The following is a 16,636-nucleotide window of genomic DNA, read 5'->3' as shown; positions in this document are numbered from 1 at the left end:
CATGGTCTGGTCTCGTCGTTCCCTCAAAGAACCCTTACGTGACTCCTTACCTACTCGATGCCTACCAGAACTATTTGTCTTCAGTTATCTGCTTCCTTCATCCGTCTTCAGTCATCTGCCTCGATCTCTAGTTCAGAACCTGCAACAGATAAGACGCATCCAGATTCATCCAGAACACTATATTCTTCAGTTACTCTCCTGCTCATTGCGATTACATACTTCTGTAAATAAACCTGTTGATCACTTTACCTGTGTGAATCCTTCTGTTTCATGACAATATTGAGTGGTGTACATTTTAAACGCATATTTTGCTCTACTTTTGCAACTAATTAGTAGTTCCAACGAAAGCCACAGCAGAACTGCAACACATAGCGGTGATTCGTTAACGAAATTAATCTGTGGCTTTGAACGAATCGTGAGAGTCACTGATTCATTCATAAATAAAGCCACTTGCTTCATTACTGAATGAATGACTCAATTGATCACTCATAAAGACAGTGACTTAGTCAGTCACTGGAGCGCCTCTTGAGATCAGAGGAGTGAGGTTTACTCGCACAGCGACTACTAGCCTCTGTTACACGTATTTAGATATATAGAGTATATTTATAACCATTATAAAGTGGAAAGTGCACCTTGTACTGTATATAAAGAGCTCACCTCTTCAGACTTTACTGAAAAACATTTCTGTTCAATTTGTTAATTCATGCACAATACAGATCGAGGATATATTTAAACATATCATGAAACAAAACATTACAAATGAAAAAGTCAGCCAATAATGAGAGTATTTGTGTTTCAATTGGTTTACTCTATTATTGTCAGAATATGAAATGTAACTTCTGTGTTTCCACCTGTAGGTCCAACTTGCTGAAAAATCCCAGAGCTGAAGGTGATTCACATAATTAACCTACATTAAGAGTCACTATTTAAAAAAATATTTTTTGCTTCAGTTAATGTCTTTTTCTGATGATATTTTTAGACGCACTTCAAGGATGGGAGATTGTACAGAATGGGGGTGACGGCTGGGTGCCAGAAAACAATAGGAAACCACATCCAGACGACACGGTCACCAAATGTTTTATAACATCTTATGGGTATGTTTGATATTTTAGATCCTTCAAGAAATGTTAAAATAAGAAACTAAATCAATCATCAATTAATCACCCATAAACTGTGTCCTCAGGTTATGTTTGAAGCAACAGCTGATTGATTTGAAGGAAAAAGGCTACAGTGATGCTTTCATGGATCTGCAACCTCATGTCAAAATATCAGACTGGTGAGCGTTCACTCAAACTCCATTTTATGCTACAGCATCTTAGGTGGTGTTTGCAAACTTTATAGGGCTGCATGATATATGGGGAAAAACATGTTATTGCACAGTATAATTCGATTATGGAAAATACAGGAATTTTCAGCAGATGACTCGAATATCTGTATGTTCAAGAACTAATCATAGAACAAACATCTGCATAGAAAATAATTTAAAAAAAGCTGAAAATTTAGTTTTTATTCTGATGTTGGCCTGAAAGATTTGGGAAAAAATCGAATTGACAAAAATTGTGATTGAAATTTTAAATCTCATTTTAAATTGTGGAGGTTTGCTCTGCTTGTTTGTAGGGCTGCACAATTTGGCAAAAATTGTGATTATGTTGTTTATATAAATATATATATATATATATATATATATATATATATATAAACATTTAGCCGCTCATATTGTTTTCTTATTGGCAGATTATTTTGACTTTTATTGTAAGAATATGCGTACATTGTAATTTTATGCAAGAAAAAAAAAAGGGCAGAAACTGAATTTTAATGCCATTTAAGGGATGGTTCACCTAACACTGAACATTTTCATCCTTAATTCGTCCTTAATTTGTTCCAAACCTTTATGGCTTGATTTCTTCTGTGGGACATAAAAGAAGGTATTGTGAAAAAAAAATAAGTTTTTTGTCCATACAATGAAAGTCAATCTAGGCCAATGTTGTTTGAACCCATCGACTTTCAGAAGTGAAAGTGAAAGAACTTCTGTTCCACAGAAGAAAGAAACTCAAAGAGGTTTGGAATGACATGAGGGAGAGTAAATGATGAGACAACTTTCATTTTTATGTGTTTTACTATCGCTTTAAGAACACAGTAGCAGTGTTAAATCAGTTGTAATATGAAAGCACATTGATTTGATGTCTTATCTGCAGGTATGCCCCACGCAGTGACTGTGGGAGTGAGTATCAGATCTGTGTAGAGCTGCTCGATCAGAGGAAAAACCCCATCAGAACTTTTCAGCCTGAGAGAGTTCTCTTTCAGCAGTGGAATGATGAGCCGTGGTGTCAAGTGAGTCGAATAACACATGCAGTGGGATTCTTCTTCTAAAGTCAAACTTACAGTCAGAGAGTCATTGTCCCTGTATTTGTTCTGCTTTATTTCAGATGACCCACGTCTTTAAGGATTATGGCCCTGGTGTTCGGTTTATCCGCTTCACTCACGGTGGGAAGGATACACAGTTCTGGAAAGGCTGGTATGGAGTACGGATCACTAACAGTAGTGTGGAGATCTGTCAACCTTCAGAGAGGTAGCGTTTTCCAGCATGATCTTTTACATTCCTAGATTTAACAGGCACAAAAGTGATCTTCAAATGAGGAATTCTAATGATTCAATACGCCTTAAAGGGGTAAGGGGTAAGTGTAGCATTACAAAGCTCTCTTGTAAATGTATTTTGTTACGATAAATGTTCAATGTTACACTAGGCGTGTTTCCATTACAGATTTGTTTTCTTTCTTTTTTTTCTAAATGTTGACAAAAAACTGTTGCGAAATGACGTTTCCATTAACCGATGTTATGCGACTAAAACGTACTCTGTTACTAACGTAATCTTGGTTCTCTCTAGAGAGGGAACGAGTACCCCGTAATATCTTACGCTATGGGGAAAACCTCTTTTCCACAAGATATTGAAGTCAAAATTTATCCTTAATTTTGAATTAATGTAAAACGCGTTGCGACAGCATGCAGACATAGGCAAGGCGGCTCAAGTGCCTATTGGCTGACCTGTGGCAACAGCAGCAGCCTATCGAGAGAGGCCCTGCGTGACGTGATACCCAATGGGTACATTACATTACATTACATTACATCTCGTCCTGCCAGAATAGGCGTGGCCTTGGCCTATAAATATAGCTCGATTAGGCTGATACAACTGGTTTTCATCGCCGAGCGAACCAGAGCTGTTGCATGCACGGCAAGATACGCAGTACTCGTTCCCTCTCTAGAGAGAACCGAGGTTACGTTAGTAACCGAGTATGTTCTCTTACGAGAGTATCTCTCGTACTGCGTAATATCTTACGCAATGGGGAACACAATGCAAAACGCCGTGCGTACTGGGATCTGACACCAAAGTCCCAAGGGCAGTAGCCCAGGGCTCATATAGTGCATAATCACCATAGACTCACAGAGAGTCGGAGAAGAGAGGCTGCAAGCATCATTCTCCATAAAAAAGCATCCCATAGGAGCTAGTTATGTTAACAGTGTTTCACGCAGACACGGTGAACGTGTTCAGCCTGAACTGGGTATGAGTACGGGTTATTTAACACCCACGGAGCTGTTCTATCGATCAGTGATCGATGCACAAGCAAAAACTCAGCATTCTACGCCGGCGCAGCGGGGCAGATAGTACTGAATTTCTAGACCGACAGCAGCTTGGCCTGTAAGGCGGGAACCTCTAGGTTATAAAACCTCATAAATGTAGACGGCGAGGCCCAACCTGCCGTCATACAGATATCTTGCAAGGAAATCCCGCTAGACCACGCCCACGATGAGGCCACGCCTCTCGTGGAGTGCGCTCTGACACCCAAAGGACACTGCAGGCCCTTAGAAGTGTAAGCCAGCGCTATGGCGTCGACTATCCATCTGGATAGGCTCTGTTTTAATGCGACCAGCCCCTTGGAGCGTCCGCCAAACAAAACGAAGAGCTGCTCGGTCTGTCTGAAGACAGACGAGCGGGATACATAAGTTCTCAGTGCCCTGACGGGGCAAAGGAGACTCGCATCCTCCTCCTCATCATGAACCGGGAGGGTGCACAGGGAAATAACCTGGGCCCTGAACGGTGTGTTGAGGGATTTGGGCACGTACCCGTGCCTTGGTTTGAGTATGACTTTTGAGTCATTAGGCCCAAACTCCATACATGATACGCTTACTGCGAGCGCTTGTAAGTCCCCTATGCGCTTCACTGAAGCGAGAGCAAAAAGAAACACCGTTTTGAAAGACAGATGTTTCATGTCTGACAAATGGATTGGCTCAAATGGGGCACCTTTCATGGCATCCAAAACCGTAGAAAGGTCCCACACAGGGACTGAGTCTGGGAGGATTCAGCCTCCGAGCTCCCCTGAGGAATCGCATGACCAGGTTGTTTTTCCCCAGTGACTGGCCAGACGTCGGTTTTACGAACGCCGCTACGGCCGCCACGTATACTTTGATCGTGGATGGGGTTCTGCCCTTATCCAGCAGCTCCTGAAGGAAGGAGAGCACTTCCGTAACCCCGCAGTCTACGGGTGAAAAGCCCTGAGCTTGACACCAGGCAGAGAACACCGACCATTTCGAGGACTAGAGCCGTCTAGTAGAAGGGGCTCTAGCCTGCGTGATCGTGTTTAACACTCCCTCCGGGAGATTAGCGGGTACCCGTTGATGGCCCATGCATGTAGGGATCATAAATCCGCGTGAGGATGCCAAATCGAGCCCTTTGCCTGAGAGAGGAGGTCTCTCCTCACCGGTATAGGCCACGGGGCAGTGCTGGTCAGCCGCATTAGGGCTGGAAACCAAATCTGGTTCGTCCAGAGCGGAGCCATGAGCAGCACTGGGCATCCGTTTTCCCTGATTCGTTCCAGCACTTGAGGCAGGAGCGAGACGGGGGGAAAAGCATAGAGGGGGCAGCAGGGCCATACGTGGGCCAGCACATCCCTGCTCTTGGAGAAAAAGTTCGGACAGTGAGCGTTCTCCTGGGACGCGAACAGGTCCACCTGCGCTCTGCCGAATGTCTCCCACATCAGTTGGATCGTCTGCGGGTGCAGCGACCATTCCCCTGCTGGGACAATTGTTTCTGGACAGACTGTCTGGTCCCAGATTCAGGCGACCAGGCACATGCGCTGCTTTCAGCGAAAGCAGGTTGTGCTGAGCCCAGACCAGGAGGCGTTCCGTCAGCCTGTAAAGGTTTCGGCGTCGGACTTGACGCCGCCCTGGCGATTTGGGTATGCCACCACTGACATGTTGTCCGACCGGACCAAGACGTGGTGACCTTTTATCTGGGGACAAAAGCGCCGTAGCGCGTTGTCGACTGCCAACAGTTCTAGACAGTTTATGTGTAGAAGCTTCTCCCGTTCTGACCACTGGCCAAAGAACGGTCTGCCCTCGAGCAGCGCTCCCCATCCCGAGGGGGGGGGGGGGGGCGCCCGTGGACACCACCTTCACACTCGAGGGATTCCCCAGACTCACGCCTGACTGATACCAGTCGGCTATTTTCCAAGGTTCCATAGCCGAAACGCATTTCATGTCGACCTTGAGGCGAAACAGACCAGAGGTCCATGCCCGGCGTGGAACTCGAGCTTTCAGCCAAAACTGCAGTGGGCGCATGCGAAGCAGGCCCAGCTGGAGTACCGAAGATGCTGAGGCCATGAGGCCCAGCATTTTCTGAAACCTTTTGAGCGGGACTATAGAGCCGTGGCGGAAGGATTTCGCGGCGCGCTGAATGTCCAGTCCGCGCTCCGCCGACAGACGCGCTGTCATAGACAGCGAGTCCAGCACTGTACCCAGAAAAGACATTTTCTGGCTGGGAAACAGCGAACTCTTCGCCCAATTGACTGTGAGACCCTGATTCTCGAGATGCTCGAGTAATGTGGTTCTGTGTTCTATGAGCTCTGAGTGTGATCGAGCTAGAATCAGCCAATTGTCCAGGTAGTTCAAGACTCGCATGCCCTGAAGTCTCAGGGGTGCGAGAGCCGCGTCCATGCACTTCGTAAATATACGGGGTGCTATGGACAGGCCGAACGGCAGGACTGTGTATTGATATGCCTGGCCCTCGAAGGCGAATCTCAAGAATCGCCTGTGACGCGACGCTATTTGTATTTGGAAATAGGCGTCTTTCAGATCTATTGACATAAACCAGTCTTCCTGGCGAACTTGGAGGATTTTCCTGGTTGTCAGCATTCTGAACTGGCGCTTCATAAGTGCTCTGTTCAGCTGTCGCAGATCTAGAATGGGTCTGAGACCCCCGTCTTTTTTCGGTACCAGAAAATATCTGCTGTATAGCCCCCCTTTGCTCTGAACCTGAGATAAAGGTTCTATGGCCCCTTTGCTCAGTAGTTTCGCTATTTCGGCTCGAAGTAGATGAGATACTTCGTTGCTTACTGTCGTTTCGACTCGCGCCGTGTGACGGCGGGGACGTCGAGCGAACTGTAGCGAATAGCCTCTTTTTATAGTGTTCAACACCCACTCTGATACCCCGGGAAGCTTTGCCCACGAACCTGTGTGAATAGCTAGAGGTAGAATGAGATCCGGGCTCTGGCCGCGGCATAGCGGCGGCCGCAGAGCTTCGGTGTGCTGAGACAGAAACACTGTGTTTACAGTGTGCGAGGCAGCCTGGTCGCGCTCGATTTCTCTATGACAGATTGTGGAGAGAGAGCAAGCGGGACAAACCCCGTGGGGTTGAGCGTGTCTGTGAGGGAATGTGGGCGCGGGCACACTCACTGCACTGGGAACACCGTCGGCTTGAGCTGACTGAATGTGTGTTGGTTTCGTTTTTACAGAAACCGTGGGCCACGCATCGTGTAGTGTTTGTGGGCACTGTGTCGTGGGCACATTCACTAAATTTTTTGCACAATCGACATGAGTCGATTTTATTTGTGCTAGCCCTGAACTGTGGCGGGCTGTGTCTGTGTGTGGGAATGGGCACTGAGACGTGGGCATTCTTACAACACTCATTACACCATCGGCCGTGGCCGGAACACCAGAAAATACACTCTTTATTGGATTTATCTGGTTAGCCGTAAAAACGGCTTTTGTGTGCAGGCAAGCGGGCAAGTAAACCGGCTTGTTGGCTGCTAAATACGCTGGAACAGTCACATCGCATGAAACTGGACGAGCGAAACGTTTCGGTGAAAATCCGGCCGCAGTGGGATTTGAACACCGTCGCTTTCCTAGGAAGGCTAGGAAGGCTTCGGGACCTCGGGCTTGATCTCGATCCTCGGCCGGGGCCCGCGCTGAGGGGGGCGGTGTCCGGCAGAGCGAGAGCGTGGTCTCTGTTCTCGGGCCTGGCGGCGCTGAGAAGCGGCGGCGGGTGGTGCAGGCTGTGGCTGGGAGCTCCGGGCAGACGGCTGTTTCGAGCGACCTGCTGCGGAGCTAGAGCGCTTCCGGAGGAAGTGCTTCATCGCCTGTGATGTCTTTTGAACCTCCTGGAATCTGTCCGCGAAGTCTTTGACGGCAGATCCGAAGAGGCAAGCTGACGAAATGGGCGCATCGAGAAACACCGCGCGCTCCGAATTCGTCATCTCAGACAGCGTTAACAACAATGTGTCTCTCAGCCATGGTGAGAGAGGCCATGTTCCGCCCAATAGCCAGCCTGTGCAGCAGATTTTGAAGCGCGTAGAGCCAGGTCCGTAGCGCTCCTTAAATCCGCGACGCTGATCGATTCCGCGCCTTCCTCGTCCATTCTACGGAGAAGCTCGGCCTGGAAGATCTGCAGAATGGCCATTGTGTGCAGCGCTGACACAGCTTGCCCAGCAGCGATGTAAGCGTGACCGTGCATGGCTGACGTCACTCGGCAGGCTTTAGATGGCAACACCGTCTGAGACCGCCGTCCAGCAGAGGGCGGGAAAAGATGGGACGCTACTGCTGCTTCCACTGGAGGAAGAGAAAGGTGCCCTCTATCTTTCGCACCATCCACAGTGGAGAATGCAGCCGAGACAGAGGTACGCATCCTGGCCGAGAAGGGGGCGTTCCAAGACCTCGCGACTTCTTCGTGAAGCTCAGAAGCTCAGCGGGCGCCTCCCAGTCGAGGCCGAGGTTGTCGACGGCTTGAGAGAGCAGACGCATCAACTCAGACTCAATGCCAGCCCGTCTCCCAGAAGGCACGCGGACAGTGGGGGGAGGTCCACGGAGCTCGTCCAATCCTCACTATCTGATGCCAGGATGGAACAAACCTCAGCTGTTTCGTTGACCTCAATGGCGGAATCGCTCGAGTCGCTCACCGATGGACAGCGGCCGCCATCCGCCGCCGCTGTCCGTCGGTGAGCGACTCGAGCGATGCCGGGGAAGCTGGCGGGTGAACCAGCGAGCTTTGGCGGGCGAACCGGCGAGCTTTGGCGGGCAGGGGAAGGCTCGGGGCCACGCTGAGCATGGCGCTTTTTATGGCGCGGCGCTACAGCGGGCTGAAGTGCAGGCTCTGAAAAGGATACCAGGCGAGTCCTCAGAGTCACCATAGGCATCAGCTCACAGTGCCATCGACGAGAGCGAGAGCCGCGTGATCCTCACCCAGGCAGGAAATGCAGATGACATGACGGTCCCAGTCGCTGAGTTGAGCTCGGCACGAGCCGCAGGATCTTTGCATCTTGAAAGAGACGCAGCTCTTTTAGGAGAGAGAATAAACAGAGAGAGTGTGAGTCGCAGCGGCGAACACACTCTTAGCAGTGAAAAGGATATAACGCCGGAAAGCGTAGCAAGTACGGCGGCTGAAGGCGGCGAGGTGAAGGCCAGCGGCTTACAGTCAGACGGCGCGGCTTCTCACTCCGGATCCAGCGATGCGTATGCTTCGCTGAAGAGATGAAAATCAGTTGTATCAGCCTAATCGAGCTATATTTATAGGCCAAGGCCACGCCTATTCTGGCGGGACGTGATGTAATGGGCGCAAAGCGCCCCCATTGGGTATCACGTCACGCAGGGCCTCTCTCGATAGGCTGCTGCTGTTGCCACAGGTCAGCCAATAGGCACGCAAGCCGCCTTGCCCATGTCTGCATGCTGTCGCAACGCGTTTTACATTAATTTAAAATCAAGGATAATTTTTGGCTTCAATATCTCGTGGAAAAGAGGTTTTCCCCATAGCGTAAGATATTACGCAGTACTTGAGATACTCTCGTAAGAGAACTTTCATTTTTTCCTCTCGCAATAAGTCATTACAAAAATCATAGTAACGGACGTTGGTAAGTTTATGTATATCTCAGCCACCGCACTGGCCATAATTATTAATGGAAGGAGACGTATGTGTGTTATGCAAGCATTAATTGGCAAGGAAAGACCCTTATACCCTTATACTTGAGATCGGCACATATGAGGTGTTTCGAGAGCTTCTCCTCCTGTCTACATGGTAATTTCTTTATTGTGTGACAAGAGTTGCGTGGTTATGACGCAATCGTTAGCCTATTTTTACAAAAACGGCTTCTACGGGGCTATAACGTAAGATACAAAGTAATGGAACCTTTTATACATTGTCGTGTTTCTTTAGAAATAAATAATGGACAAATTAAGTCTTTGGACGCCTCAGATGTAAAGTTATTCGCTGTCAAAGTGACGCCAAAATGAATGGGAGTCAATGGAATGCTAACAGCAGGTGAAGTTCTGCTACAATGGCGGCCCCCGCGAGGCTTCAGTTTCCGGCTGATGGATTACCCCCTTGATGGGAAGTCTAGTTTGTTTTCCCCTAAAAAGGGGCAGGGACAAAATTGACAGTTAAGTTCCCGGATGTGCCTGTAGTGCGTATCCTCGAATCGCGGCTTCATCTGGGACGCCCATTTTTTCTCGACACAAGCTCCGACGCCTCGGTTCAAATGTCACATCACTAGTCTTCGGTCATCTGCTTCCTTCATCCGTCTTCAGTCGTCTGCCTCGATATCCAGTTCAGAACCTGCAACAGATAAGACCATTATTCATCCAGAACACTATATTCTTCAGTTACTCTCCTGCTTCCATCGTTGCGATCACATACTTCTGTAAATAAACCTGTTGATCACTTTACCTGTGTGAATCCTTCTGTTTCATGACAATATTGAGTGGTGTACATTTTAAACGCATACTTTGCTCTATTTTGCAACTAAATAATAGTTCCAACGAATAGTTCCACAGCAGAACTGCAACACACAGCGGTGATCCGTTAACGAAATGAATCTGCAGCTTTGAACAAATCGTAAGAGTCAATGATTCAATCATAAATAAATTCACTTGCTTCATTACTGAATGAATGACTCGATTGATGACTCATAAAGACAGTGACTTAGTCAGTCACTAGAGCGCCTCTTGAGATCAGAGGAGTGAGGTTTACTCACTCGAGTATATTACTCATGGCGAGTATATTTATAACCATTAAAGGTAACTAAAACCCTGGTCAGAGCCTGACTCCACCCACTGGCAATATTTGAAAAATGCTGGAAAAGTGGGCAGAGCCCAGCGTAGGGGGGGGGGGCGTGCACCTGAGACGCATCTCTCTGTAGGCAAGGGCGTGGTTAGCTGGTACTTTCTGACGTCAGAGGGTACCACAACTTCCAATAGGAAAATTCAACTGCAGTAGCCACCGTTCACCTGAAGAGGGCAGCACTCAGACGTTTTTACACCATATATTGTAGAATTAAAACACTTTAAACCCAAATGTCAAAAAATTTACTCGAATCAATGAACAGCATTTATGAAGCTCCATTCTTACAGATCATTAACTAAAAAAAGTAGTTTTAGTGTTTAGTTACCCTTTAAAGTGGAAAATGCACCTTGTATAAAGAGCTCACCTCTTCAGACTTTACTGAAAAACATATCTGTTCAATTTGTTAATTCATTTGTTATGCACAATACAGATCGAGGATATATAGGCATATCATGAAACAAAACATTAAAAATGAAAAGAAATGAAAATGTCAGCCGATAATGAGAGTATTTGTGTTTCAGTTGGTTTACTGTATTATTGTCAGAATATGAAATGTAACTTCTGTGTTTCCACCTGTAGGCCCAACTTGCTGAAAAATCCCAGAGCTGAAGGTGATTCACATAATTAACCTACTTTAAGAGTCACTATTTAAAAAAATAATTTTTGCTTCAGTTAATGTCTTTTTCTGATGATGTTTTTAGACGCACTTCAGAGATGGGAGATCGTACAGAATGGGGGTGACGGCTGGGTGCCAGAAAACAATAGGAAACCACATCCAGACGACACGGTCACCAAATGTTTTATAACATCTTACGGGTATGTTTGATATTTTAGATCCTTCAAGAAATGTTAAAATAAGAAACTAAATCAATCATCAATGAATCACCCATAAACTGTGTCCTCAGGTTATGTTTGAAGCGACAGCTGATTGATTTGAAGGAAAAAGGCTACAGTGATGCTTTCATGTAAAATAGGGAATTTCATGTTTTTTTCAATGCCATGTAAAAAATTTACAGTAACCTTAGATGTCAATTGTTTCCATACACACAAAATATAACATATTTAACTTTTTATGAGAGATGTTGCAATTTCAATGTGTTAATCATCTCAGCTTAAGTGTAAAAATATTTTTTTGCAAATGAAAATGTGAAAAAAAACAAAGAAAATAGAGCAGTGCTGTGGTAATGACAACCTGTGTCGGTAAGGACACAATGTTAAACTGCCATGTTAAAAAATGGCATGTTTATACATATATACCAATATATATATATATATATATATATATATATATATATATATATATATATATATATACTAATATATACTTCAGTACTAATAATATACTGAATATTTGTAATTTAATATACAGTAAACTTTGAATTTGTCACCTAAATTTGCTGCTGTAAAGACATGTTGCGGAAATGACATTTTTGCTAAAATTTGAGCTAATTGGCAGCTAGCAAGGCCTACCACATTAGTTTTGACTCTTAGCATCTTAATATACATGAATTCAACTGTAATATACATTTCTTTTTAAAATGTAGTTCAAAATACACAATTATTAAGCTGAATGGTAAGGACGCACAATAAATACTAGAGCAGAAAAGATGATGTTTACCTTATTTTTTAGGTATCTTGTGTGTGAGGTAGTGTGGTGGCCCAGTCTGTCAGCAAATGTGCTCAAGTAATAATTTCTGTTTCCATAGAAACTAGACTTGTTTGTGTTCGATAAAATTTCATAATAAAAGCTTTTTTTCATTGTTGCGGTAAGGACTGAAAAGTGTGGGACAGGCACATTTAGTTAAAAAAATCATAAAAATGATCAGTAAATAATACAAAGAATTTTAAGATGCTGTAAATGAATCTGTATATTAAACAATTCCATTTGAAATAATGTCAAATTGTAATTAAATTAGCTTATTTTATGTATCTCAACATTGAGACCACAGGTGTCGGACAATAACAAAATTGGTGTTTGGAGCTATAAATGCTTCATAATATTATATTTAATCAAATTAAGCAGTAATTATATTTGTTGTCAAGGTGTGTAATGACACTGTGAATATATTTATGAAACATCAAATGACAAATTTGAACATAAATCTAAAATTTCACTGCTGGGACTTAAAAGTGCCCGTAGCAGAAACACCCATGTGTTTTGTGGCCTTATTTAAGTTTTAGTTTTTTCAATAACCATGCATAAACAATATTCTCTCAAAAATACAAACATGTACATGTTGCTCACATATTATGGTAGCCCTGATTGTGCTGAATAGAGTGTAATGACAACTTTGTGTCACGGTTTATAAATTCTCTGCTTTCGTCTTGTCTCGTGTTTATGTATGTGTATGTGTGTCTATGGGCGTGTCCTCCGATTACTGCTGATCAGCAGCACCAGCTGCATTCACTTTCCTCTGGCTATATATTCTCTGTGACTGGTATCTCTTGTTGTCAGATCGTTTGGTATGTTCCTGTGTTGGTCCCTGTCTCTCGTCGTGGTCTTCTTCGTGGTCTTCTTCGTGGTCTTCGTTCCCTGGATGTACCACTGCACTGCCGAATCTACTCACCTCACCTCCGGAGACTGGACTATCACCATTGAACATTCACCATCCGGTTGCCTGTCGAGGTCCCTACGTCACTCGTCCTGTTTCATCCATCTCTGTGTCTTGTGTCTGACCAGTGCTCTGTTTATTATTTAACCCATTTAATCCCACCTGTCACAATAGTGACTGTAAAAAAATGTTTCATTTCTAAGGCTATAAAAATGTTACTGAATGATCTATCTATGTAAGCAATAGGGCATTTCAGAATGTTTGTAAACAATAGGCACCAAGATACTTCCGGGTGGCAGAACGCGAGCGGCTTCCACTGACCAATTGAAGAGATCCAGCTGGCTACTGTAAACAGTTACATAGTTAAAATCATTGTTGTTGATCAAAGTTGAAACGATGGCGAAAACATGTTGTGTTTGGGGTTTTGCAGCCAGATATACAGCAAAAGGTGTAGGGTTTTATCGATTTCCGTCAGAAAAAAGTAAATCTATCCTCCGGAACCTGTGGGTGAGGAGGTTAAAGCGAGTGGACGTCGTCAAAAGTAGTGCATGTCGTCTTCTTTGCGCTTCCCGGCCCGACACATTAACTGTAATTATGAGCCCGATTTAAACCCAACCATTTTTAATACGTGGGTCGTTATAACTGACGTTCTCAACTACTTTTTATGTTACTTTCTCCCGCCCGCAACATTTATGTTTTGTCCCGCTCCCGCCCGCAAATAGGCTTTTTTTCTGTACCTCCAAATACTTTCAAGTTATCCTACGTGTCGCCATCATACACATCAGCATACATGCTCCTGATAAATTATTTGTTATTAAATAATAACACACAAACCACTGTTATAACATAAAAGCAACCCAGATAGCACAAGTCTATTTGATGTGATGTTTACATCTGGAAGACGTATTTTTAAGAGTGTTTGCTCATCAGCAATACGTCTATAGGACGTTTCCTGTCAGATGTCAAATAGACGTTTAGAAGATGTCTTTAAGATGTAATGATTTAGAATGCATGTTAAAGTGACATCTTCTAAACGTCTATTTGACATCTGACAGGAAACGTCCTATAGACGTATTGCAGATGAGCAAACACTCTTTAAAATACGTCTTCCAGATGTAAACATCACATCAAATCGACTTGTGCTATCTGGGAAGCAGGCTACTGCGTGCATGGTTTGGCATGACTGAATGCGCACAAAGTGCGCTCCCTTAATAATTCCAAAAAAGCTGACATCAGTTCATCGCAATCTCACACATCTCTGTTATTATCAATGAAGCTGACTGCACAATGAATCTTTCATAATATATACACTTTGTTTGTTATAATTAGAGGATTTGCCAGCATACAGAATTCAGCTCTGAACAAAAAGTCAGTTTTGAGCGGTGAGGGGAGTCTATCTTAAATGCTTCTGATTGGCCATTGCGTTCAAGAAATCAACACATATGTCTGTGATTGGCTATATCGCTCAACGCTGCAAACATGTTATAAAAAGAAACTCAGGCCTAGTAAATCGTTTCTATCTTGTTTTAGTTGTTCTTGTTGCTTTTCTGCAACAGATGAATAAAAATGTATTCGTTTTTATGTTTTATTCATAGATATTTCTAGTTTGCGAGAGTCCCGCGAATCGTTTTATTCTCCCACAATCCGCACACACAGAGTGAGTGCATTAACAAGTTAACGTTACAGCCCGCGCTCACACTCGGCCATCAAATCTAGTCCCGCGCCGGACTCTTTTGCGTTGGGAGTGCACGTTTCTAGATCAAAGAATCTAAGCTCTAATGATCATGTTAACTATGTCTGAATTTCCACCACGTCTGTTTTTTAATCAACTGTTGAAATTTAGATTAGACTACTGCCGACTAGACGGTGTGTCTCCCTTCCAAGCAATTTACTAGTGTAGCCATAGGAACGCTTCGGCTTTTGCCACCCGGAAGAACGTCTATTACTCTTGTGACGTCATGGTGAATTGTCCTATAAGCTACGAGAGGCTGTCCTGTATCGTGAATAAATAACGGCTGAAGGGCGTTGTTAGGCAGGAAGCGGAGTGCCTGCAACCCCTTCAGCCGTTACTTATTCAGGACACAGCACTTGTCTCGAGTACCTTATTGCTTTTATAAAACGGTTACCACACAATATTAAAGAAAAAAAATGTATTAGTGGAAATTTCATGAAGTTAAATCAATAAAAGCATTCCTTCCGCTAGAAAAAAATAGTCCCTGACCGTGAACAACAACGTTCCAATATGTAATATGCATGAACGCTCAAATAAAGACAACAAACCGGTCTCAAACTTTGTCTCCTTCTTTTTATTTTTTACAACACAATATTTGTGAAATTTCCTCACACAAATATAGGCATAGCTTATCTCTCAGCATGAGAAAACGGTTATGTTTTGTTTATTCCGTTATTTTCTCTCTGCACTAAACTAAATATTTACATAGCCTATAAATAAAAACACAGGGGCACATATTTTGATAGATAACTGTTAGGTCTTTAATCTATTTTATTAATGTTATTAATTTAGTTGCTAAAATTCTGCCTAACAAGAGCTACTTTTTTATTGTTGTTTATTTAAATTTATTTGAACATCTCCGTTTATTGTGAACGCACTAAATATTTGTCTCATTTCAATCGGCTCCACTGTGGTGATATTTAACGCGTTTCTCTTTAGTTGGGACTCAGCACTGTCAGCAGTGTTTTCTGTTGCAGCAAGAATGTCGCTCCAGTGCTTTTTTTGTTTTAAGTTTGGCCTCCAGTAGCTCTGTAGTACACTTTCACACTTATGTCCACTCACAGACATAATTTCCCTCGATTCGAGACCAGCATCGGACAATCTCTGCACCATGGTGCTGCTAAGGCAGTGATTTGTGTAAACCTTGGAGGTGCCTGCTGCTTTATAAATTCTCTGCAACATTGTTGCGAGGTAGTTCACACCCATAGGCTCTCTTGTGTACCTGCAACAGTCAAAAACGAGAAAAAAACTTTAACACAAGATTTAACACAAATTATAAATAGCTAATATGATTTATGTGCCGCTGCGTGATCTACATACAAAACACATTTAGAGAGGTTTTGCTTTTTGGGGTGAAGGTAAAAAGCAGGGGGGTTAGATGGCAGAAGAGAAACGTACTTCTCTAGAGAGGCAACGGGACAAAGCGGGTTCCCAGTTTGTTGGAACATGAAGCCACGCCTGCTCTCCTGATTTCTGTCATGTGGGTCCTTATGGTTTTTTGTGTCTTCATTGAAGCTCATTGTGACATACTTTAGACCATTTCCGTTTGTTAAAATGCGGAATGAGTCTGGAATGAGTTCTCAGTTCCCCTCTTTTGTCCGAAGTGTAACTGCACGTCAAACCAGACTTTGTTTACGAGTCCTTCAGGTGTGTTAGGATTAAGTGCATCGGACAGTTTTATGGTGCTGAAATCTTTAGTAGAAATCGGTGTGTGATGCTCCGTTTTATCACAACCCTCTCTTCTCATTGTCTTTACGACTCCAACGAAAACATTATTGGATGAGGTGAATTCGCTGTCTCTCATGAGACACCAGGACAAACTCAAAGGTGGATCATTTAGGAATCTGTTCAGACCCGCACGTAACGCTATATAGCTACTGATCCCATATTTTTCGCCTTTGGAGCTTCTGACAGTTCCGTAGAAGTCACGGAGAAGTGCGTTGAGTTCCGTCTTGGTGATTTGTTTAAAAT

General features: G+C 44.0%; 1 protein-coding gene across 1 annotated transcript; it reads left to right on the top strand.

Annotated features, from left to right (window-relative positions):
- Window positions 1–816: 816 nt before the first annotated feature.
- LOC143715842 (F-box only protein 44-like) lies at window positions 817–15,223 on the top strand. The gene is made up of 8 exons (XM_077207656.1): window positions 817–889; window positions 980–1,094; window positions 1,184–1,276; window positions 2,196–2,331; window positions 2,427–2,569; window positions 10,961–10,992; window positions 11,083–11,197; window positions 12,837–15,223. The coding sequence occupies exons 1-8, from the start codon at window positions 826–828 to the stop codon at window positions 13,078–13,080; spliced, it is 942 nt and encodes a 313-aa protein (XP_077063771.1). The 5' UTR covers window positions 817–825; the 3' UTR covers window positions 13,081–15,223.
- Window positions 15,224–16,636: the final 1,413 nt, after the last annotated feature.

This window comes from Siphateles boraxobius, unplaced genomic scaffold (assembly GCF_051911475.1).
Source record: "Siphateles boraxobius isolate OS27281-9 unplaced genomic scaffold, OSU_SipBor_1 6, whole genome shotgun sequence".
Taxonomy (NCBI): domain Eukaryota; kingdom Metazoa; phylum Chordata; class Actinopteri; order Cypriniformes; family Leuciscidae; genus Siphateles; species Siphateles boraxobius.
Note: the sequence above shows the minus strand (reverse complement) of the source record. Positions and strands in the feature narration are given on the sequence as shown.